Source organism: Carassius carassius, chromosome 44 (assembly GCF_963082965.1).
Source record: "Carassius carassius chromosome 44, fCarCar2.1, whole genome shotgun sequence".
Taxonomy (NCBI): domain Eukaryota; kingdom Metazoa; phylum Chordata; class Actinopteri; order Cypriniformes; family Cyprinidae; genus Carassius; species Carassius carassius.
Window position 1 is genome coordinate 1,927,187 of NC_081798.1, and position 25,642 is coordinate 1,952,828.

At 34.0% G+C, this 25,642-nt stretch overlaps 3 protein-coding genes across 3 annotated transcripts in view; 1 reads left to right on the top strand and 2 right to left on the bottom strand.

Annotated features, from left to right (window-relative positions):
- Positions 1-403: 403 nt before the first annotated feature.
- On the bottom strand, positions 404-4,582 carry LOC132126201 (GTPase IMAP family member 4-like). Its single transcript, XM_059537335.1, has 4 exons — positions 4,573-4,582; positions 1,078-1,875; positions 695-802; positions 404-546 (listed from the first exon to the last, which is right to left on the bottom strand). Exons 1-4 carry the CDS (start codon positions 4,580-4,582, stop codon positions 404-406), a joined length of 1,059 nt encoding a protein of 352 aa, XP_059393318.1.
- Positions 4,583-7,679: 3,097 nt separating this feature from the next.
- Positions 7,680-12,023, top strand: si:ch73-106k19.2 (glycine N-acyltransferase-like protein 3). The gene is made up of 5 exons (XM_059538004.1): positions 7,680-8,328; positions 8,431-8,538; positions 9,152-9,275; positions 9,370-9,496; positions 10,980-12,023. The coding sequence occupies exons 1-5, from the start codon at positions 8,254-8,256 to the stop codon at positions 11,386-11,388; spliced, it is 843 nt and encodes a 280-aa protein (XP_059393987.1). The 5' UTR covers positions 7,680-8,253; the 3' UTR covers positions 11,389-12,023.
- A 129-nt stretch (positions 12,024-12,152) lies between these two features.
- The window catches only part of il17rd (interleukin 17 receptor D), a 43,624-nt gene continuing 30,134 nt past the window's right edge, over positions 12,153-25,642 (bottom strand). The window contains exons 4-13 of the mRNA XM_059537559.1: positions 23,789-23,907; positions 23,574-23,694; positions 22,568-22,612; positions 22,286-22,437; positions 19,422-19,487; positions 18,842-18,896; positions 18,647-18,757; positions 17,260-17,444; positions 14,322-15,234; positions 12,153-13,006 (exon numbers count right to left, since the gene is read on the bottom strand). Coding sequence (XP_059393542.1) covers positions 12,888-13,006; positions 14,322-15,234; positions 17,260-17,444; positions 18,647-18,757; positions 18,842-18,896; positions 19,422-19,487; positions 22,286-22,437; positions 22,568-22,612; positions 23,574-23,694; positions 23,789-23,907 — 1,886 coding nt within the window. The 3' untranslated portion in view covers positions 12,153-12,887. The remainder of the gene's footprint in view (positions 13,007-14,321; positions 15,235-17,259; positions 17,445-18,646; positions 18,758-18,841; positions 18,897-19,421; positions 19,488-22,285; positions 22,438-22,567; positions 22,613-23,573; positions 23,695-23,788; positions 23,908-25,642) is intronic.

Here is a 25,642-nt window from a genome sequence, read left to right on the forward strand (position 1 = left end):
GACTCTGCTAGTATTTTTCTTCCCTCTATAAACTTCATATTTTCATCAAAAACAAAACCAAGATATTTATAATGATGAGTATACTTCAAGGGCACAGGGCCAAACTGAAATGTATGAATACTTTGTAATTCACCTTTCCCCCGAAAATGAACAACCTGTGTTTTTTCACTATTAATAGTGAGACGCCATTTACTACACCATAAACTCATTATATTCAGCATATTTTGTAAATTCACTTCATTTTCAGCTATCAAAACAATGTCATCTGCATAAAGCAGAATACTTAAATTCATGTCCTCAATTGGCACACCAAAATAATAAGAATAAGCACTAGTACCTAATGAATAAGTATTAGTACTTAATGGAAAAAATACTAGTATATAAAACATGTTTAAACAGTGCTTCATTTTGCAAACTGTTTTCTACGTCTTTTTCTACGACTGGGCTCTGGATCTTCTGGACTGCTAATATTGGAGCTTCTTCCAAATTGAGCAATGATGTGTCTATCACATCTTGGAAGCCACCAAAACACCTTCTCATGTGGATCTGTGAATATGAAAATGTAAGCAGGAGAAAATGTGATCTCAAACAAGAAAATAACTTAGTTCAAGACATATATATAAAAAAATGCATTCTTAGAAAATCAAAATCCAGATAAAGAAAACATGTCTTCTTTAACATCTAAATAACTTACCAGATGATGCTTTAGGATTCTTTAATTTCGTGAAAGCTTCCATTAAAATTACTTCCCATCTGCTTACTTCTCTCCTAATCTTCTCCGTGAGTTTCTCATCAGCTGAGACTGAAAAAGGAAAGTGTGCACAAAAAGTGCTAGAAATACATCCTAAGACATTTAAAATGTATTGCCAAATTAGAATATACGTTGCTCTTTAGTTGTTTTTGCATTTCAGGAAAAAAAACTATCAATAGCCAATCAATACACAGGTAAAAAGCCTATTAAAATGTGTAATGATTACATTAATATGCTGTAATAGTGGTGTATTGTGCTTGGTCCTTATTGTTGCTATAATATCAGTATTAGACAAGAAATTGCAATTTATTTTAATAGTGACTTACGGTTTGGAGGGTCTGACATGCTATGGTTACTTTCAGTCTCTATACAATCAGTGAAATCCATCCCTAAGTGTTTTAGTCGACTTTTGATCTCCTTAAACCTGTTGTTAAACTCCTGCTGTAGTAACTTCAGCACACGGTCAGCATCCAGACTTATGTCCTCATCTTGTTGTGTGTCAGCGTCATGAATGTTTTCTTCTGCCGCACATTGAGGGTTGAGGGAGAACAGACTGTTTTCTGCCACCATCTCATCAATCTTCTGGAGCAGCTCTGTGACTTGATCTCGGTTATTCTTGTTTGTGTTGTCAAAGACCTGATATCTGTTCCTGCATTTCTGAATCAGCCACTGAAGAGCATCACCTTCACTCTCAATGTGCTGCTCGATTGAGATGTCTGGAAATCTGTCGCCCCACGTGAACAGAACTATGGTGTGTCTCCAGACATCTTCTCCAAAAGTGACCATGTACTCTTTAATGATTCTTTTCAGTTCAGTCTTGAATGAAGTATCAATAGGAACCACCAAGATCATGGCGTGAGGGAACTGCATATGTCGTGACTGGCCTACACTCTCCAAGATTGCAGCCTGTGTGTATTCTGGGTCGAAGAAATACTTCCACCAGCCTGGAGTGTCCAACACAGTTACTGATCTGCCATTCACTACACCAGTGTGACATGTGCAGTTTTGAGTTCTTCCTTTTGGAAATATTTCATTATTGAAGATGGTGTTTCCAGTTGAACTCTTCCCAGACAGAATCCAACCCAGCAGAACAATTCTCAGTTCTGGGAGCGGAACCACAGCGTCTACAACAAAAAAACAAATAAACAAACATAAAAACATACAAATAATTTGAAGGCATTTGCAATTCACACTATCAGTCAAACATTTAGACACTTCTAGTCATTATTACAACTGTCCTTTGTCCAGATTTTATCTGTAAAGTCATGAGAACTAAAATAATAAATGGACATACAGGTAGGAATGAGGTAGTGATGAAAATGTGATACAAATGAAAATCTTATATTTCAGCTGCTTTGTCTAGATTCTAGATCTACTTCAAGCTGGACATTCATCAACCAATTTCATAAGGTGCATACTGGGATGCTTTTAAACACTTTTAAAGGGGGAACATTGAGTGTGTTCATGATGTATGCTCACTTGAACTCATCCATTTAAAACCCAAGGTTAATGTCCTTATTTGGACATTTACAGTGTCATTGATTGGAAAAATGCAGCATATGTATAACCCATTTACACAAAGGTTTTAGTGCGTCCTCATTATATATTGCTGACTCCGATCAAGATTTTTTTCTTAAAGCAGGGGTGACCAAACCTGTGCCTGGAGGGCCAATGTCCTACAGCTCAACTAGTTGCATGACAATTGACTAGAAGTTTCTAGTGTGTCTAAAGACCTTGATTACTTTGGTTAAGGTGTGTTTAATTAGGATTGAAGCAAATTCTGCAGGACAGTGGCGCAAAATTTTGTCATTAATCACTTACCCCACAAGTCGTTCCAAACTCGTAAAAGCTTTGTTCCTCTTTGGAACACAATTTAAGATTTTTTTTTAAGACATTATGGATATACTCTCCATATCACTGTATGATGTGTATGCTCTTCTGTATTACCTGTGCCACAAGGATGCACTGTTTTCTTTCAAATCAAAGATAAATACAGTAGCTACAGGTAGAAACAGCGCATTGTGGCGTGGAGAACACAAAAGAGCATGCACAGCATATGGTGATCTGGAGAGACACAGAGGAGACTGTTGACAAAGGAATTGTTGAAAAAAGTCATTATTTTTATTTTCGCTTACAAAAAGTGTTCTCGTCGCTTCATATAGCCCAGATTGCACGTCTGATAGCAGATGGAGTATTCTGACAATGACTTTCATACATTATTTTGACCTTGACACTGTCAAGTCTATGGGACAGTCTCAAGCCTCCAGGTTTTCATCCAAAATATCTTAAATTGTGTTATGAAGATGAACAAAGCTTGTACGGATTTGGAATGACATGGGGTTAGTGATTAATCACAACATTTTCAGACCAATCATTTTTGTATTTACATATCATCACGAGCCACAGGGTTTAATTTGGATTTGTCTGTGCATGTTTTTTTTTACTCTCATAGATTTTGTTACCATTTGTTATGCATTATATGACTGAGAGACTGCCAGGGTGGAGCTAAAAATCATCATTTGTCTTCTACTGAAGAAACAAAGTCCCCTACATCTTGAATGCCCTAGGGATGAGCAGATAAACATCAAATTGTCATTTTTGGGTGAACTATCCCTTTATTATAGATAATAGCCCTAGAGCAGCGTTTCATAACCCCAGGTAAAAAGCAGAGTTAAACCCAGGGCTAAAATATGCTTTAGAACAGTGTAAAAACATTTAAAATGCTTGATTTGTAAAGAAATTCATATGTAGTCATAATTCTGCAAAACTAATTGTAAGCCTTTTAGCAGAAGCCTTTAGTCCAAACATTTGACTGGTAACATGTCTGCAAGTCTGTACTTACTTAATTTTTTCAGTAGGTCTCTTTTTTCCTGAACTGTTTTTTGTCTGGATTCTGCTTTCTCTTTGTTTTTATTTCTCTTTCTCTGAATGTCAAGCAGCACTTCATCATGTGTTTCAAAATGCTTGCCATTGTTTGCTGCCACAACAGCATCAATCTTGACAAGCAGGTCCTTGACTGCATCACCTTTATTTTCTAAATCAAAGGCATGATATCTTTCTCCACATCTCTGTAGAATCTGCTGCAGATCTTCTCCTTGATTCTGTATGTGCTGCTCAGTAGATTTGTCCTTCTTTGATTTGTCTCTTGTAAAGATCACTATGGTGTGTCTCCAGATTTTCTCACCAAAGAGACCAAGGTGTTCTTCCATGCTTAGTCTGTTTTCTTCAGTAAAAGGCAAACTGAGGTTAATGACTATGAGGAAGACGTGAGGCCCTGGTTCACACAGGAAAACACTGCAAACCAGCTCTTGTTTAACAACCTCTGGTGAGTCTTGCAAATCAAAATTCTCCCACCAACATGGAGTATTAATCAGAGATATCTTCCTTCCGTTCACTTCACCATCTTTCCGCAAAGACTTAACAAAGTATTTGTCAGGCTTAACTTCATCACCTAAAATGCTGTTTATCACTGAGTCTTTGTCAGGTTTTTGCCACCCCAGAACAACAGCTCTTATTTCTGTCAGAAAAAAAAATGAGGACATTGAAAAGACAAACAACAAACATGAAGTCTGAAAATATAATTAAATAGTACACACAAAAATATTTTACAGACCACCCATATGTGGCTTAAAATAAAATGTTTTTGAAATGTGTTTTCAAACAAATCAGTCGTTCTGGGCGTGACATGCAAGTATTATACATAAAGGACAGTTGTGCACAAGATAAATGTTCAAAGTTCATTATTCTGTCTTGTTAGATGGTTGTATCAATCAAAAGCAAAATACATTTGACATTTTTTCTAATTGCCAGGTGAACTTTACCTGGTTCCATTTTCCCTGCTTTCTTATGTGTTATCCAAACGAAACCTTAAGGGACAAAAAAAAATAAAAGAAATTCAAGCATGAATTAAAATCATAATAATACACCCAGGATGAATGTACTTATACACTTCAACTTGTAAGGCGGGTATTAAGAAATAAGGCAGGAGTATCTTAACCTGTATTTTTAAACCTGGAACTAAACTACACAATTAAATTAGTACTGTATGTAATCTTACACAGTACGAATAAAACAAGTCTATTCAGTTCTAAAAGTGTGTGTGTGTGTGTGTGTGTGTGTGTGTGTGTGTGTGTGTGTTTTATAGACCTGCTTTGAGTGAAGCTTGAGATTTACAGACCCTTGAACAATGCAGTATTCTTTGTGGTGAAGTAGAACAGATACTTCCTGTTTCCTGTTTTTACCATTAATTTCACCTCATCACAAACAAACCATTTAAAATATCAAACATTGATTCACAATTTAACATCTTCTATGTCTTGGCATAATGGTCTCAACATAAAATTCAACAAGGCATGGCAGGAAAAAAAGTACCACCAAGTTTGGTACATATAGACCCGGTTCCATAGCCATAAGCCATATTTAAATGAACATATTTAAGCAACTTTTACAAAAATGCTTTGGAAGATAACATTACAGGTGTGCATTTTGACACAAAACAATAACACTGACATATTTTAAAATATGTCAGAGCAAGATATTTTCAGTTGAGACAGTTCAAACATGCATTTTGGTCTGGGACTAGCTTGAGCCTTGTTTGTGAAACCGGGAGATAGGTACACATATGTGTAATGTTTATTTAAATTAAAGGGGGCACAACAGGACCCCCGCCACACCTATATCTAAAAGACGACAAGTTTTTCCATCAAGGCAGATGGGGGGGGGGGGCTAATAAATAAATAAATAATAATAATAATAATAATAATACAATAGCACTTTTTACACTTTCAGTGGCCTAAAGATACAGCATTGGAAAACTGCCATTTGCAACATATTTGAAAATCATATTTAAAACACTCTGCTTTTCTTGTTTAAATTACAGTTATTTCAGAATCATGCTAAATGCTGTAAAACACACAAGTCTCACATCTCACCTGAGCACAGACGTGTTGAAGCCTCTCCTGATATGAGCAACACAGATCTGACAGACAGCAGCTGAACTCACTGCTTCAGAGTGAAAGTGAACTTAACATTCCAAAATAAAAGTCACAGAAGAGCAGTGTCACTGCATCATTTTAAAAGAAAGAGTTCATCCAAAAATGAATATGATGTCATCATTTTTCACCCTCATATCTTCCTAAACCATAAACTGGTAGTTAAATATTAAAAATAGACTAGTCTTTTTGAAATGCCAACAACTTCTTTATTATTAGCCTGACAATATACAAATATGTTAAATCACTAAAACACAGTTAAAGACACCAAAAGATTCAAGTTTTACAATTAATTTGCTTAATTATTTCTCTTTTGACAAGACAAAATCCATGTGACTCAAAGATTTAGAAATACAGGCTATTATGTACCACTTGAAAATGACATCTTAAATGCTTCAAAAATATAAGATACTGACAGTTATGCATATTAAATGCCACAAAGTATATAATGAGGCACAAATTGGCATGCTTTGCTAACAACATTTCACCATTAGAAATCATCTCCAGCATAATTTTCAGGCACATTGATCTGACAGCAGTCGTTTGGGGATATAATTATTTCCTGGCACCGCAATGACAGTGAAGGAACAGGTCATGAACTGAGAAAAAAAAGAAATCACACAAACAAGAAAACATAGATTTGTTAGGAAATATGTATATATACTATATTTATATATTCACATTACAATAAAAATGTATGCAAAATTGATTTTGGATTAGTTAAATTAATTTACACTTTTCAATAACATGCAAATCATTTTTATTAGACAATTTCGAATAGTTTACATTAGTATTTATACTAAGTGCAAATTGCATACGCCTAAAATATATGCACATAAGCAGAATTTCATAGTTGTAAAAACTCTGTGAATATAGATAATCTATTCATATATTCATATTTAACTTAAAAATGCATGCATATATATATATATATATATATATATATATATACATACATATTGTGGGAGCAAACTACATATACCTAACATATACATGCGGAAACAGAAAATGATAGATTAATGTACTAGTGTTCTTCACTCATATAAAAATAGAATTAAATGCATCACAACACCAAAGAAAATACCAACTCTGAACTCTAATTTAATCTAATATTATCTAATATTAAATGCATTTCTCACCTCTGCATTAGACTGTAAAGCACAGTCTGTTACATTCACACTGGCGTGATTCTCACAGACCGTCTGTTCAGCTTGTATTTGTAGAATGTATTTAACCCGTGCAGGAGGATAGAGCTGCAACAAACACAATATCAAATACACAATACACAAATACATACATTCGCTCTTATCAAATACATCAGAGGAAAGGAGATGCATGTTATATGATGAACATGACACTTACCTGAGCTGTGTCTGAGATGATATCCACCACTTTAAAGGCGTACGGATAGCTACTCATACGATTGTGGACATCCATGGCAAAGTTTGCAACATTAATGACATTTTGGTTGTTATTTAGCTCCACTCTGTCTCCTGAGACAATAAACGCTGAGAAAACTGATGCAAAAAGGGGGAGAAGGCAAACCATGTCAGCAGCTTGTGAATCTGTGGGAACAAAGGCAAAGCCAAAAATCATCTGGGTGTTTCAGAATGAGGGTGGAGACATTAATAGCCATAAATTCCTGACACTTTAACACACCTCTATTTATCTGCTGCATAAGAACTTCTCAGGTTTCTGCATCCTGCTGACAGACAGATGCTCACGCTTCGGTTAAATTCAGACTCATCACAAACTAGAAGAGAAGAAGCTTTTTCATCACAAACCATTACAGAAACTACATGTCATATAGTATTTTCTCATTCTTCACTGCAGCTGCATTGCTGTGTTTACATCATCTGCCATGTCACATGACCAGACCAGCTGCATGCATCAGGCCCCAATGCCGAGCAGTCCATAATATCGCCTGCTGGAAAAAGGGGGGGGGGCGAGGCTGAATTTAACTTATTATTCGCAGCTTCTTATTGACGCTATCCGTTCCACCTTAAAAACACAACGCTTCCGCGTTTCTTAGCTTCTTATTCACGCTTAACTTAGGAGCCGTCTCTATTTGTGTCTCGTATTCAGAAAGAATTGTAATAAGATTTAATGTTTATAGTACGCTTTCGCTCTTTTCTCAGCGTTATTTACGTTTTAAAATAGTTTATTGTTCGTTTCTGAAATATAGACACACCTAGAGACGGTGTCTACCTTAAAGCGTGAAATAAGAAGCGTCGCGTTTTTAAGGTGGAACGGATAGCGTCAATAAGAAGTTGCGAATAAGAAGCTGAATACATCACATCAGGCTGGTTTGAAGAGCATGAAAGTGTTAATATTTAATAGAAATGATCCACTTTTGCATGCTGCGTTAACATAAATCGTCCATATTGCTGCTATAATCTGATACTGAAATGCACGGCTGTTTTGTTTTGCCCTGACTTTGCACTCGGCATCATGAGTTTTTGTTAACCCTTTGTTGTCATCTGTTTTCCGTGAATAGTTTATGTGCACAAAATGATCATTCTTGGAACCGAGGAGCTCAAACAAGCCGAGAGCGTTTTGAAGCAGAGTTTTCCGGAGTCCATTAAGGTTTGCTGATTCTAGAAAGGTTTCAGAAAGCTTGAGGTTTAACCTATCGGACTACCACAGCTTTTATTTTCACTCGCCGGTTAATATTCACTTGTTTTCCAGGTTTATGGCTGTATATTCAACATAACCAGAGGAAAGCCACACAATCTGGAGGTTATTGCAGACCAGTGGCCAGATTTCAATGTCATTATTTGCAAACCCAAAGTTCAGGTAACATTATTTTACAGATCCAGACAGTTATGATTTGTTTAAAAAAACTAGCCACGTTTCAACAAAAACCGTAGTTTAACTGTGGCATTTGTAGTATACCAAGGCATATGCAAAAGTAACGCTTAGTGTTGTTATTGTACACCAAAACTACTAAAAATAATTTTTTGTTGGCTGAAATAAAACAAATATTAGATGGAAAACTTCAACTTAAAAATTAATGAAAATTAAAACATGGCAACAAACATAAAAAATGTGTAAATTATATAAATGTTATATGTGTATAATTATATAAAAAATAAAGGTTGAAGTTAAAGTAATACAATTATTAAAAACTGAAACTAAACTGAAACTGAAAATAAAGCTATATATATATATATAAACACAAACAATTACTATAACATATAAAAAAAGAGAAAATGAACAATACATAAAAATACCAAAATAACTATGATTTAGCTATTATTTGTCACATAGTTCAATCAATATGTAAATCACAACAAATTATATTAAATACAAATATTATTTACTTTATACATTTACATTTTATTTATTTGTTCATCTATGTGGAATGCATTTTTTCTTAAAAATCCAAGTGCTTTTTTAAAAAAAACAGGGAACAAAGGATCGAGAAGGAGACTTTAACATATACAGCATCTACTCAAAGAGCAAAGAGAGTCTGAAAACCCTTCTGGACACACCTGGGCTGATCAATAAACATGCATTCACATTATTAGCAGGTACTCTATTCCTAACCAAAATAATTGCCTGAAATAACTAGTTTTGTGACTGTGACTAAATAAATCATGCACAAACCTGTTGGTTGCCATTTAGGGGTTGACATCAGGCATTTAGAAGCAGTTCAGGAGTTTGCGGATCAACATGGACTTCCCTGGAAAGTTCAAGTAGTGGTGAATGTCTTACTGCTGCAGGATGAGCGACAGCTGCTGTTTAAAGAGAGGTGCTATCATCATCATACTCTTAAACCTCAAGTGTTATCTTATTTAAGGCTGAAAGCAACTGTATGTGATTTATTTGACCTTTAAAGGTCATATAATATTTTAATATGACGTTGCTAAAAATAACATTATTTTAGTATTTGGTGTAATGCAATGTGTTTATGCGGTTTAAGGTTCAAAACAAATTATTTTCCATATACTGTACATTATTGTTGATCCTCTATGCCCCGCCTTTCTGAAACGTCGATTTTTACAAAACTCATCATTCTCAAAAGCGAGGTGTGATCTGATTGACCAGCTATCCAGTGCATTGTGATTGGCCAAATACCTCAAGCATGTGACACAACAAGACAAAACCAATCAAACCCATTATAAACGAGGCATTTGTTGCATCCGGTGGGGAAATTACTGATTATAATGACTTATACTGTGTTTTTATTCGTTGCGTGTTGCGCTGCATAAACAAAGCCATGTCTACATTTGTTATCGGAGAAACAACAAACAACTAGCCTACTCTACACTGCTCAAAACTCATGTTTGAATCATCAGTGGCTAATTCTTTAAATATGAAAACATACTTACAGACTGTGAGTCAGATGTGCCAGACTGTCCTTGCAAAGTTATAACTGGCCCACTTTAGAAACAACCTTTGTGCACAGGATAAAGAAACAGTCCTCCAATATTTATTGTTCACATCTGAATATTTGGTTAAGACTGTTCTGGAACGGTGTTGAAATACAACTTAACCACTGATTTCTAGTTGTGTCCTCTTTCGGAAGGAAAAACAAAGTAGCTTCACTTTCACAATGAAACACACAGCTTCTCTACAAAATGATGCCAGCAACAACAATACTACAGCCACCTTCTTTATTTGTGTGAACATTCAGGCAGCGTTAAGAAAATCTTCCCACATTGTGATATAGACGTGGGGTGTGTTAGAATGAGCCGTTTAAGCACTATCCATCAATAAAGTTTCATTTTCACCATGACTAAGCTGGAAAATATGGTGTTTACATGAAATAATCATAATATGAGTTTATGAACCCAGTCTCTGGATCAGTAGGAAAGCAATAAGTAAACATCTTCCATCTGAAGACTTGTTGCATTTCAAAGCAAAACAAAAAACATTGTTGGACACTAATAAAGATTAATTGGTTATTCTACAATTAATTGTATTACTACAACTGGAAAATACAGTAAATTGATAAACTGTTCTGTGTGATGACGTTGAATGTCTCTGACAGCGCCTGTTGTCCCATTTAGCAACTTGTTAACAAACGTCTTTTTTAAGAAACGTAATGGTTTTAAAAAATCACGAGTGGGTGTAACTGGTGTGTTTAATGTCGTAGAATAAAAACTGAAAGTATCTTGAGCCTGTGTGAACCACAGACCTTATTTTAGGGATTTAACCAAAATCCTATTGAAAAAACCCATGGACTTTGGGACCTTCTTGAATATCTATCTTCTTATGCTCCATGTTTTCAGTTATGCTGGACTCAGACTGACTCCGCTCAGTGCAGCTCACGCTCATCTAGTAAACAGCACGTGGAAATACGGTGGAGACAGTAACAGCTACAACTCTGTGCTGAACTACATTACCCACAATCCTTCACTGTGTGTGATAGAGGAGGGCAGCACTGAGCCCGTCTCCTGGCTGCTTGTGTACCAACACGCTGCTCTTGGTTTGCTCTACACATTACCACAACACAGAAGGAAAGGCTACGCGAAGTTACTGGTGTCTGTGATGGCCAAAACCCTCCTGGAGCGAGGACACCCGGTCTACTGTTTTGTGGAAAAGGAAAATGACTCTTCATACAAACTTTTCACATCACTTGGGTTCCAGGATTCAGCAGATTACAGGGCTGTGTGGTTTGAGATCAATAAACGACAATAATTACAAATATAAATCAGCTAAAAAAAAAATCACTATGGAGTTTTTAATCGCTTCTTCATTATTTGTATTTGTGTGTATAAAGTGATTAATATTTGCATATGGGCAGATCTTTATAACAGAGACATGCAAATAAACTAAATAAATATTGGTGATTAAAATGTATATTTCTAGCAAAAATAATATACATTTTAAATCTTAAAATGTTACCTTTATTTGTAATTTACTTTTTTTATTTATATGCACATTTCTAGCATACAAAAAAAAAACGTATGCAAATATAAATCACTTAAAAATGTCACTCTGGAATGTTTAATCACCTTTCATTATTTGTAATATTTAATATATATTTTATTTTATATGCATATTTCTAGCACACAAAGTAATCTGAATATATGCTAATAAAAATCACTTAAAATGTTATTGTGGAGTTTTTAATCATCTCGCCACTTGGGATATTATTATATAGTTTTATAATACACAGATTTCTAGCATACAAAAAAAAACAATATATGTAAACGAAAATTACTTAAAATGTTACTGGTATATTTAAACACCTCTACATTATTTTTTGCATTTTCATATGGATATTTTTAGCTTAAAATAACCGACTGTATATAGTTTATAATATAAATCACTTATAATGTCACTCTAAAGTTTTTGGTCATGTCTTATTTTTATATGCATATTTTTAGCATACAAAAATGTGAACAGATTTTTCAAGCATGTGAATTTTCGCACTTCACATATAAATAACTCCGTCACAATGCATATAAATCTTAGTTTTATTAAGTCGTATCCCCTACATTAGAGTACTATAAAACAGTACAAAGTTTATATAATGTAGAAATCACTTCTAATATTAAAAAAACTGTACAAAACCTGGATAAACAGAGTAGACAAATAAAACTCAGAAAGTTAACAGAATGGCACATCTCAAGTTGTTTAGCTTGTACTTCCCTTTGTCAGAAACCAACATTAGACCAACTCTAATCCGTTTATGCTGCTGTCAACATTTTTGAACTTGAAGATCCATCTAAAACAAATAAAGGCCTAAAATCATTAAAAAGCTTCTAAAATTGAGCAGTGCCTCCAAACCGCTTCAGTGAAACAAAACCCAGGCTAATGTGTAAAACACAAAGTGCTAATCTACACACGTCTGTTGCTTTTTAAATGTTATCCCACAACTGAAGCACGTTAATGCAATAAATAAAAGTGAAATAACATGTTAAAACGACTGAGATTCAGCACAGCACGCTCATGTCCACAGCTTCATGGCACTTTTAAGGCAAGAAGGTCATAGCTGTAATACCACAGACTCAGCTGCATACTAAATACACAACTGCTTTGGTTAAAAAGCGCCTCGAGAAAACACAGGCCTGCAGACACCTCAATGTTCAATCGTTTGCCTGATGAGGGATTCTGAAGACTCGCTGGCATCTTGTCCAAGTCAGTGGTGAGAACAGGAATTAAAGTGGCGATGCAGTTACAGCTGAAGGCCACTAGGTGGAGGCAGCGGCTATGAGTCCTTCACTCTGATGGATGACGTGATGGAGCTCTGCTTTGCATATTGTGGAAGCTGCGCAGTGCAGAGAGCTGACAGCAGGGGGCTCCTCATCACCTGCACTCACAAAAACACATGCATGCTCTATATATCTGCCAAAAACATTTATAATATAGTAATTACTCATTTAAATTTTAGAGTCATTTAAGTGATAAAAATTAAACTTCAAATCTACATCAATCAGAAAATGTTTTACTACTGCAATCAAAATACTGTACTGTAAAAATAGCATTAAAAATAATAATAATCATGATCAATTTTAGTATATAAATTATAAAAATTAATTTAACAAAAAGTAATTAATAAAGAAACATTTCTATTGCAATAATACTACAGTACTAAATAAAATAAAATATTAATATGAATAAAAATAGTAATTAAAAAATGTACAGAAAATTAATTATTATTGCAATCATCCCACTGAACTGAAAAATAAAAAGCATGTATTTAATATTATTATTGCTATTATTATTAACAAAACTTTATTATTAATTAAATTATAAATATTAATCAATAAATAAAAACCATTAGTATTGTTGTTGTTGGAATTAATCAAAATAATATTTCTATTTTATAGTTACATTTTTTTTAATTAAATTAAATTACTATAGCAAGAATACTATTGTTCTGCAAGGCAAACAATTATTTAATAATAATATTAATTTTAATAATAAACATTGTTTTATTTCGCAGATCAACAGTGTATAATATAATATTCTTTACTTCTAGCTGTAAATCCTTTCGGTTTTTTTATAGACTAATATATTATTTACAACTGCGTACAGTTGTTTTCAAGTGCACAAGTGCGTATGAAAATGAAAGCGCATGTAAATACAGAAAAATCAAAAGGTAATACTTTTAGTATTAAGGTAAGGGAATTATTTCCCTACAATGAAATTATACATTTATATACATTACATATGTGACCCTAGACTACAAAACCAGTCATAAGTGTACATTTTTAGAAATTGAGATGTATACATCATCTGAAAGCTGAATTATAAATCATCTTTCCACTGATGTAGGGTTTGTTAGGATCAGTCGATATTTGGCTGATATCCAACTATTTGAAAATGTAGAATCTAAGGGTGCAAGAAAATCTAAATATTGAGAAAGTCATATTTTAAAGATGTTCAAATTAAGTTTTTAGCAATGCATGTTACTAAACAAAAAAATAAAGTTTAGATTTATTTACAGTAGGATATTTACTAAATATCTTCATTGAACATGATCTGTACTTAATATCCTAATGATTTTTGGCTAGAGGAAAAATCTATAATTTTGACCAATACAATGTATTTTTTGCTATTTCTACAAATATACCCCAGAGACTTAAGACTGTTCTCCAGGGTCTCGTATGTTAAATACCTACCCAGTCCCGAGGAGGAGGACACACTGTCGGCCAGAGATGAGTTGTCGGGGTCCGGCGAGAGTCCGTCCATCAGTGGGATGGAGAGCTCTGAGGATGGGACGGACGAGTCGTAGATCCCTGAGTCTCTGGGCATCTCCACCGGACTGACCGATCCGTCGGGACGAGACGACCCCGTGTCCTGATGAGACGAACCCTCCCCGAGATTCTCCTGAGACAGACTCAGAGACAGCATCAGGACACTGCTCCTCACGGGACAGTCGCTCTCCGATGGGTGTTTGAGCTTCACCTCGTTCAGGACGAGCCCCGAGTCCAGCTTCTCTGGAGGAGAGAGGCGTTTATTCGGGAGCGGAGGCGGCATGAGCTGCTTCTCGAACCAGTCGGGCTCCTGCTCCGTGTGCTGGTGCATGTTACAGATGGCCACGTACAGCGAGCGGCCAGATTTGCTGCGGAAGTAGTTGCGTTTGCTGACGTTGGGCGGCTGTGGCTCGCGGTCGGTCAGACTGAGCTGGCGAGAGTGGAGCCGGGCGAACAGAACAGGAAGCTGGTCCATCAGTTTGTATTTAGGCGCCAGGCTGAGACAAGTCGGTATGTCGCTCTCGTGAGAGTAGTCGAAGTACACCGACATGAAGCGCGAGAGGTCCGAGGACTTCTGATGCACCTCTTTGAGTTTTTCTGCAATCATCGCTGTGGCCACGATGAACAGGTCCCTGTTTCCGGCGGAGTCGGATGCGGTCGGTTCTCGGTTGTTCTCCTTCGACGTGGCTTTGCCTTTACGGTGTCTTTTCTCCACGAAATACTTCAGGCCTTTGGAGCAGACAGTGATGATGAAGTGGGACTTGTCGATACGCCGGCTCAGCCACGACATCTGACCCTCCTTACAGATCTCCAGGTGCTCCCAGAGATCCAGCGCCACCTGAGCGTTCACACACACACACACACACACACACACACACAGAAACAGACAGACACAGACACACACACACGCACACACACACACACACACACACACACACACACAGAAACAGACAGACACAGACAGACACAGACAGACACAGACACACACACACACGCACACACACGCACACACACACACACACAGAAACAGACAGACACAGACAGACACAGACACACACACACACGCACACACACACACACACACACACACACACACACACACACACACACACACACACAGAAACAGACAGACACAGACACACACACACACGCACACACACACACACACACACACACACACAGAAATAGACAGACAGACACAGACACACACACAGACACACACACACACACACACACACACACACACGCACACACACACACGCACACGTCAAGAAAAGGAGACTATAATACAGTGGCTCCAGGTGAAGTGTCTTGATAAAGAGCACAGTGATTCAACAACTTAAGAGTTAAAAGCATAAGAGTGACAGGAGTTATGTCAACAGATGGAGAAAGAAAAAAGAAAAGATTTTTAAACTTTTAATAAAATAATAACTTTAAATGATGATGATGATTATTTTTAGTTTACCATAAACAACAGTAATAATACAGTTTTTATTATTATTAATAATAATAATAATAATACATTAATATTTTTATTATTATTAATTAAAAACAATTAAACACTCAATTAAAAAGTTTTGTAAAAAAAAAAGTATTCAATAATAATTTTCAAAATACTGTATTTCATCAATTTAAAACAGTAAAAATAGCTTTATTTATATTTTTTATTATTCATATATTTTAATTATAATTTAATTATAAAATGAAACAATGAAGAAATATATAACTATTGTACTGTAAAAGATAAAGGTAATAATAATTGTATAATAATATTCAAAATACTGTATTTCATCATTATTTAAAAAATAATCTAATTATATATATATATAGTATATATTTATATAATTTAACCATAAATCATAATAATAATAATAATATTTATGGCTGTCTATATTTTATATTGCTTTCAAACATTTAACTATAGGACTTTTATTTTGGTGGAAAACCTCAGAGGGTCCTTAAAGCTTGTTAGATAATAAATAAAAAATAGTTCATTGAATTTGTTCACTTTAGTTCACAGTGCATTAACTAATGCTAAAAGATACAACTTTTAATTTTAAAAAGCACTGATAAATGTTTAAATTAACAGTAATTAAGATTAATGAAGACTGTAGAAGTATTTATTATTGTTAGTTCATACTAACTAATGTAGTTAATTAATGTTAACAAATGAAACCTTGCAGTAAAGTGTTTTCTTTAGAATAACAATCACTGATGATTCATGAGCAGGAACAAGTAAGAGGAAAGTAAATTAATTAATTTCTTATTTCATGTTGACATCTGGATTACTATCTGTGGAATAATTTGAGTGAGCTTTCTTCTGCCACTAGAGGGCATCATCTGCAAACATTTCAAACCAGTCCAAGATTTTATTTTTGAAAGAAGTCTCTTCTGCTCACCAAGGCTGCGTTTATTTAATCAAAAATAAAACAGTAAAATGTTAAAATATTATTACAATTTAAAACAACTGCTTTCTATTTGGATATATTGTAAAATGTATTTTATTCCTGTGATGCGCAGCTGAATTTCCTGCATTCCTAATTACTTCAGTCTTCAGTGTCACATGATCTTCAGAAATCATTCTGATTTGCTGCTCAAGAAATATTTTTTATTTTCATTAATGTTGAAAACAGTTGTGCTGCTTCATATTTTTGTGGAAACGGTGGTAAATTAAATTTTTCAGGATTGTTTAAAAAACAGACAGTTCAAAAGAACAGCATTTATTTCAAATAGAAATATTTTACGACATTATAATCATCTTTACCATCAATTGTGATTAATTTAATGCATCCTTGCTGAACAAAAATATTACTTGGAACGGCAGTGTGTTTCATGTTTGAAGCACAGAGAGGTAAAGGCTGACCTCGCAGCCGCAGAAGTCCTGCAGGAAGAAGGCGAAGCTCTGGATGACGGCCAGGTGTTTGGGACAGTCTCTGCTGGAGTAACAGATGAAGATCTTGGGTCTGGGCCAGGGTCTGTCTGCGCTCAGCGCCGTGGTCTGAGATGAAGACTCTGGGCTCTCCTCGTCCAGGTGGGAGTAGATGTTCTCTGCAGAGGAATTCAGATCAGAGACCAGGATCAACTCAGATTTGTAGCGAGTGGGAAAAAAGCACATTTATTGTTTCCATATGATGAGAGCTGCTTTTAGAGCACTGTAAGAACTGAAAGGAAAGCCTAATTTGTCCATGTTAGAGCCACAGATGGTTTTGCCTTAAATCACCCCGATCCACCTTAAAATAAAAATGCAACGTATTTCGAGCTTAAAATACTGGAGGTACAGATTTGAAGAGTGAATGTATGTAGAGAAGGGTTATTATAGTTAACTAAATCTAAAGCCATCTAAAAAAAAATAAAGATAAATGAAATAAAATATTATAATGATTGCAGCTAGTTAGATAAAACTAAAGCTTAAATAAAAAATAAATACAAAACTTTCATTAATAGAAATAAAATAAATATCAATTAGAATGAAATATTCCAAAAAAAAATTTAAGCTAATCGAATAAAACTAAAACCATTTTAAAAGTATTTTTGTTTTTATTTAAATGAAATTAACCATAATTTAGATAACTATAAACCAAGCAATAACTATAAAAGTATTTTATTTAGCTAGATAACAAACAAAAAAATACAAAAAAAGGAAAAAATATATTTGAAATAAAATAAACATTAGCTGAAAATACAAAAATAATATAATAATATATATTTTAAAATATTAAAAAAAATCATAAATGTATTGCATTTCTGACTAAAAATAATATAATTTTAAAAATAATAATTTTGTTACTTTAAATAAAATAAACATTAACTCAAATATAAAAACTTACACTTGTTTTATATTAGCTAGCTGCCTAAAAGTAAAAAACTTTTTTTTTTTCTTCAAATAAAATACAAATTCACTGAAAGAAAGTGTAAAAAAGTAACTTATTTCAGCTAGTTGCCATATTTCTAATTTAAATTTAGTTTCATTTAATGTACTAAAATAACTCAATAAAAACTGAAATGAAAAAAATTATAAAAAAATAGAAAAAACAAAATAACAAATAATTTACTAAAAATACAATAAAAAATAAATTCAAAATAGTAACAAATCATTATAACAGTATCTCAATGATACTAAACTTACACTGATCTAGACACCAGAATAGACCTTTTGACTCAAGAACGCTTAGATTGCATCACGCATCAATCCTGGTCAGATTACACCGATCGGTTTACAGATACCACACAAACTAATGCCGGACACGCACCTTGCTGCTTCTTGCGACACATGACGGTGAAGAGAGTGGCGAAAGCCGACATGATGACCAGCGGGACGGTGATGGCCATGGCACGGATCGGTCCGGCCCACGGAGAATGCACTGAAACAAACACAAACCACATCAGATCAGTGCAAATACAGATGCAGAGCATGCACAGAGTACACAGGTGTCACTGTTCTTCACCTTGGCTCACGTGGTACTGCGTCTGTTTTCTGGTCGTGTTGTTTTCATCACGAAGCTGCGGGAATAAGATCATGAATTTCTCCTGCTTTGTTCAATAAACGGTAAAACTCATGTGTCCCTGGACCACAAAACCACTCATAAGGGTCAATTTTTTTTAAATTGAGATTTATACATCATTTCTACATTTATAAATCATCTTTCCATTGATGTCTGGTTTGTTAGGATCAGATAATATTTGTTTGAGATACAACTATTTGAAAATCTGGAATCTGAGGGTGCTAAAAAAAATCTAAATACTGAGAAAATCATCTTTAAAGTTGTTCAAATGAATTCTTAGCAATGCATATCACTAATCAAAAAGTATGTTTTTATACATTTACAGTAGAAAATGTACAAAATACTTCATGGAACATGATCTTTACTTAATATCATAATGATTTTTGGCTTAAAATAAAAATCGATCATTTTGACCCATAAATTGTAATGTTGGCTATTGCTACAAATATACCCCAGAGACTTAAGACTGCTTTTGTGCTCCAGGGTCATATTTAATGGTGTATGATATGAATTAAGCTCAAACCTCTATTGCATAAGTTCCTGGAGTGACGTCTTGTAAAACACATGTAGTTTTGGGGCCATTCTGCTCCTGCAAGGAAGCACAGACACATTATTAACAAAAGTGTAATGCATTTTATGTACAATGACAATATTATGGATTAAATCACAATATTAGGATCGTTCCATAAATCAAGAGCTTTTTGTGGCCTTCATTAATACATAACTTTTAAAGGAAAATTTGCTGAACTTTCCTCACTCTCAGGTCATCCAAGATGTAGATGAGTTTGTTTCTTCATCAGATTTGGAGAAATGTAGCATTGCATCAGTTTTAACTTCTGCTTCTGGCTGAAATATCAGTCCATAATCCGTTATAACACTTCCTCCAGTGAAAAAGGGCATCTCTTGTTGTCTCAAAATCCATCAGCATCTCTGTTTAGAGCTGTTTTGGCTTGTAAACACAGATCTGTGCAGATTTCTCTCCTGATTCAGACCAGACAACTTTTCACTGGAGGAAGCGTTATTATGGATTATAGTATTTCAACCTGTTTGACGTTAAATACATCTTAATGCTGGATTTGTTTCAGCTTTTGTCTTCTCCAGATGTTAACTGATGGACTGGAGTGGCTGTGGATTATTGTGATGTTTTTATCAGCTGTTTAGACTCTCATTCTGACGGCACCCATTCACTGCAGAGCATCCATTGATGAACTACAGTACATTTCTCCAAATCTGATGAAAAAAAAAAAACTCATCTACATCTTGTATGAACTTTGGGTATGTTGTCAGCAAACAATCTTTGCAAACTTGATATTCACAGACATAGCATTGAATTTTCTATCCCACAAATACCTTTACATGCTTTAATACTTTAAGAACAAGGCTGGAAAAAGCTAAATAAACTGTTCACCCTTTCACTTTTAATTAACTTAAACATCCAAGCACAAGGATCCAAACTTGTAGATTTTGTTTACTGATGCTGTACAGTAAAGAGGGTTTGTACTGCACTCAGAAACCAGTGGTGGGGAACTGAAACACTAACACTGATCTCACAGAGACCCAGAAAGCGTCTGAACTCTGGAATCCCCCGCTGGTTGCGTCGCTAACCTCAAATTTCACTTTTCTATTATCGCTACAAACAATGCTGTCCGGCCTGGCTGAGATATGAGCGCTGCACTCTTCTGAAAGAGTCAGGACAATGCTTTTACACCCTTTAATAGGAAGAAGATGTGAATAATATGCTTCAAAAGAACAGGGTCGTGTTCCAAAATGACACAAATATGAAACACCTCATATGCTGGTGATGAAATAATAAAACCTCTGAATGAAATCAATCCCAACATGGTGATTCCAAGACTGTTTGAGCCAAAGACGTACAGCGATAGCTCAAAAAGACAAAGAAAACACCATAAAAGTGCACATTTACACAGAGTGTCATTTATCTTTCTGTAGTTAATTAACCTGTCTGTTGTTAATATTTAATGTTTAATTGCTTGTTGCACGCAGGGTTTGAGAAAAGTGTAAAATGTAAAATAATAATGATTATAATTCTTTCTAATTTATAGAAAAATAAAAACTATTACCACTAATAATAATAATAATATCAATATTAATAATTATAATAAAATATTACTATTATGCATTTTATTTGTAATGTGTTTTTTCAATTACTATTACTAATTATTATTATTAATAATAATAATATAAATGTAGTATATATATATATATATATATATATATATATATATATATATTATTAATGCATTACAAATAATATATAATGATTTATTATATTAATAATAATAAAAAATTATATGAATATTATTAATAATAATAATAAATACATGATAACTATTACAAAAAATATAGTTATAATTGTAATAGTTTTTTATATTTTTAATAATAATAATCATTAATGGATATATAATAGTTGGTTTTATAATAATAATAATATTATTATTGCCATGATTATTATTATTATTATTATTATTATTATTATTATTATTATTAAATAATTACTAAGTACTACGATTACTACTAATAATAATAAAACAATATTAAAATGAACAATTAATAATTATTATATAGAATAAATCACCATTTGTATTATTATATAAATTTTTATAAATCATACATTTTATTTGAAATGTGCTTTTCAACTACTATTACTATTACTTCTACTTCTATAACTAAATAATTATCATGATCAAATAATAATAATAATGTAATTTATTAGTAATACTGATATCATCACTCGTTTAAAATTCCTGTCAAATGTCTTCCATTTGTGTTATGATTTATTTATATATTTATATATATATAGCCTGATAGCATCTGTTTTCATTATGTTTGAATGACACAAGAGCGAGTAAACGATGACAGAACATTCATTTCTGGCTAAACTATCTCTTCAAGAGAGCTAGCCCTGAACCAAAAATACATGTGTCCTCAGCCAAAAGAAAGACAGATAGCGGTCTTCTAACTCCTTGCAGAGTTTCTAAGTGACAAAGCGCTGCTGTAAAAGCTCTCTGCTCTTTACATTTCCGTCTCCAGCACAACCAAAGCGTGGAAAACGGCAGAACACGTCCATTTCCCAGAGCTGCGATTCAGCGGACAAGACTATATATTATTCCAGCAGTCTGGGAAGAGCATTACACGCCGCTGAGAGCATTAACCCTGAACATCTCACTTCCAATGCTTCAGAGCGAACACAACATGCAAACAATTACAGTTACCCGATGACGCAATCATGCAAAACATTAGGAAGCACTCCTTCTCAAAATCACATTTGGGGTGGATTGAGGGAGCATTTGGAGTGAATTATGAATGGAAATGTTTATGAATTTGTGCCAGGATTTTTCCAGTGCAATTACTAGGTGAACTGCTCACAGGTTTGCAGCGCTTGAGTCTGAAGGGTCCCTCCTGTCGGAGCTTGTAGTACAGGAAGTAGACGGTGAAGCCGAACGTGGAAGGGGCGTGGTCAAACACAACATGCAAATTAGATCCGAGCTGAGAAACATTCAGAGTCTTGGGCTTCCAGACTGTCAGGGAAGAAAGAGAAAGAAGAGGAAGGTTGATTTCAGCTTCATTTGAGATCCCCGTTTAGGCTGTTTCACAGCTTGGCTCACTAAAACAGATTAATTGGATGTGACAACTTTCTAAAGAACTCACATGGTTTGCAGACGAGGTTATCTGGGCCAAGAAGCACTTCACAACCTGTGAGAATGGAAGGAACAAGGCACAGAAATTACTTTTTCCATAGAAGTCAAGTTACTATGAAAACTACCAAACTTTGCTACAAGTGTGATTGTATCATACAATAATTGCAGTTAATAATGTTCATCGTCTGTTTGACTACTTTTTCATATATTTCTGCTATATGCACATAAACTGACAGACACCACTGATAAGCTAGTACTTAATATATTATAGAAACAAAAAAAGCACTATACAAATAAACTTGAATTTAATTTAAAGAATTTTTTTTTTATTAATATTTTGCTTTATTTTAATTGTAATATAATATATATTATTAATAATATATTAATAAAAACAAAATAAAATATAAATAATATGAATCAATTATAAATATTACACCTAAATATAAACACCTAACTATACATTTATGTACCAAATTATTTGTAAATAATGTAAATCATAATAATTAAAAAAAAATATGTAAATATTCTAAATAATTTACAAACTACAAAAATAAAGTATAATTATATTTATAATCACATTTGTTAACATTTTATATAGTTTGTCATTTTGTATACCAGGATATTTTTAATGATTTTAATTATAATTATAAATATGTTTGTTAAGAAACACATTCAAATAAATAAGTAAATATATTAAATTAAATTAAATAAATGTTTTAATTAAATTAAATAATAAGGCCAGAAACACATTTTTACGTTTACTTCTGTGCAGGAAAGATGGCATAAAGAAGTAATCATTAATGTAATTTTAAACTTTACATATCCATTAAGTTAGAATATGAAACTATAATAATTATTATAAAAAAATAAGTAATTTGTTGTTTTGTGTACCAGAGTATTTTTTTAAATTATGTAATTGAAATTATAAATAGTTTTTCATAAATATATATAAATATTTAATAATAAAAAAAGGACAGAATAAGGCCATAAACACGTTTTTATAGCTTAACACTCACTGTTAGTGCGCAGAAAAGATGGCGGAAAGAAGCTGTCGTTCAAGAAGGTGGGAAACGGTACGATTCTGACCATGAAGTCCGTCTCAAAGGCGAGACCGGCGAAGGGCTGTGAGCTCATCCTCTGTTGGGAAACATGCAAAAGAGTGCCAAACAGATGAATATGAAGTTCTTTTTCCACTAAATTAGAAGTCTAATATAAACCATATTATACTTACAGTGGATTTGTAAGAGAAGTTGAGCTGTCGCGGATCCTTCAGGATCATGTGCTGGCACTGCTTTCCCTCGGGATTCTTGTCCTCCAGATACACTCTGAATCCCTTCACATGTTCAATACCTAGCAGATCAGACAGGTTAGATGAATTAAAGGGGATTCGATCATAAAAAAGCACAGAAATAAACCCAGATGACTGCAGCACACCTGTGCAACTGAATGGCTTTGAAAATGCATGAATTAAGCAATTCATATTTGCATTGTACCAAGAGCATTAATAAAATAGATCACATCTTAAGCCTTAAAAGGGACATATCTTTGCATTTATAATTGTAAATGTAGCCGTTTAAGGCCATTTTCCACAAGCTCTTTTTGCTACTGTACCTTTAAGATCCTCAGTTAATGGATGCAATTGACAATTTTAGAATAGACCACAACATAAAAATATGTGATATTTATTTTTATGTTAAAAAAAAAAAAAATTTCTTAAAAAAAAATTAGATTTGTTTTTTTAATGTTAGTCAAGGTTTACAGTCTCAAAAATATAAATGTAGTAATTTTCACCCTTTCTCATCTGAATAAACAGGCTGTTTTTGCTACTGTACCTTTAAGATTCTCAGTTAATGGATGCAATTCACAATTTTAGAACAGACAACAACATTAAAATCAGTGTTTTTTTTTTTTTAAGAGTTAATTTTTACTTTTAATGTTAGTCAGGGTTTACTGGCTCAAAAATATAAATGTAGCCTTTTAAGGCCATTTTCACCCTTTCTGATCTGAATAGTCAGGCTGTTTTTGCTACTGTACCTTTAAGATTCTCAGTTGACTGGTCTAATTCTTGTACAAAGCAATGAATATGCAAATGTGGTTGGTCAAATGTTAATGAGCTAGTGGTTATGAACATACATCTTGAATCTTAGTTCTAAAACATTTTTAGATACAGCTGAATAGTCTAGCTTTACAGCACAAGTCTGAGTCTGCCGTTTCAGATGAACTCTAACAGATGTGTGGGATGTGCACAGAACTTCCTGTAAACCTGCTTAAGTCCCGCCATAAACTTTCAGGGCTGGAATGGCATGGAAGATTCAAAGCATGCACATTTGTTTAATCTTCCTTTCTTCCCCTCTGTTTCTTTTTTTATTAGCACCCCTGAAGACACAGCGTGCCAGCGGAGCGTTCCCGTGCCCTTTAAAGTGTGCCAGCCTGCCTTCCTTTTAATTAGATTTCTGTCTTATCAGTTGCAGAGGGAAGAGGGGAGAAGAAAAGGCTCCCGCACACATTCCGTGTGGTTCTGATTACCGCGGCGGGGAGCGCCTGATGGGACGGGTGTAACTCCACACCTCCACCAGCATCAAGAGAGAGCCCCCCCCCATCACACAACCATCAAAAACACCACTGAAGGTGGAAAAAAAGCTGTGGAACTGGTTGTGCGCTCTTGTTTTCCTCACTTTTTATCGACTTTTGTAGAGCATTGCTTTACTTTAAAGAGATTAAAATCATAAATGCATTAGGTATTATAAACTAATAGTGAAAAATAGTTTTTTAGCATTTATTAATAAAGGTTATTGTAATTTCTAGTGATGCACTATGCTGTTTTCAGTTGATGCATGAACAGAACTTCACTAAACATTCATTATTTGATGCATATTTGAATAAATATATTATGAAAACAGGATTTTATTACATAACGTATAAATATTTATATTTCAACAGCAAATTGTGGTAGAAACAATTATATAATGAGAATGTTGATATAAACACTTCATAATATTTTTTTAAATGTTTAATAAAATGTATTGTTTATATTTTATTTGAGTGTTGTTTATTAATAAAATGTTTTAATGAATTAAAATGTATA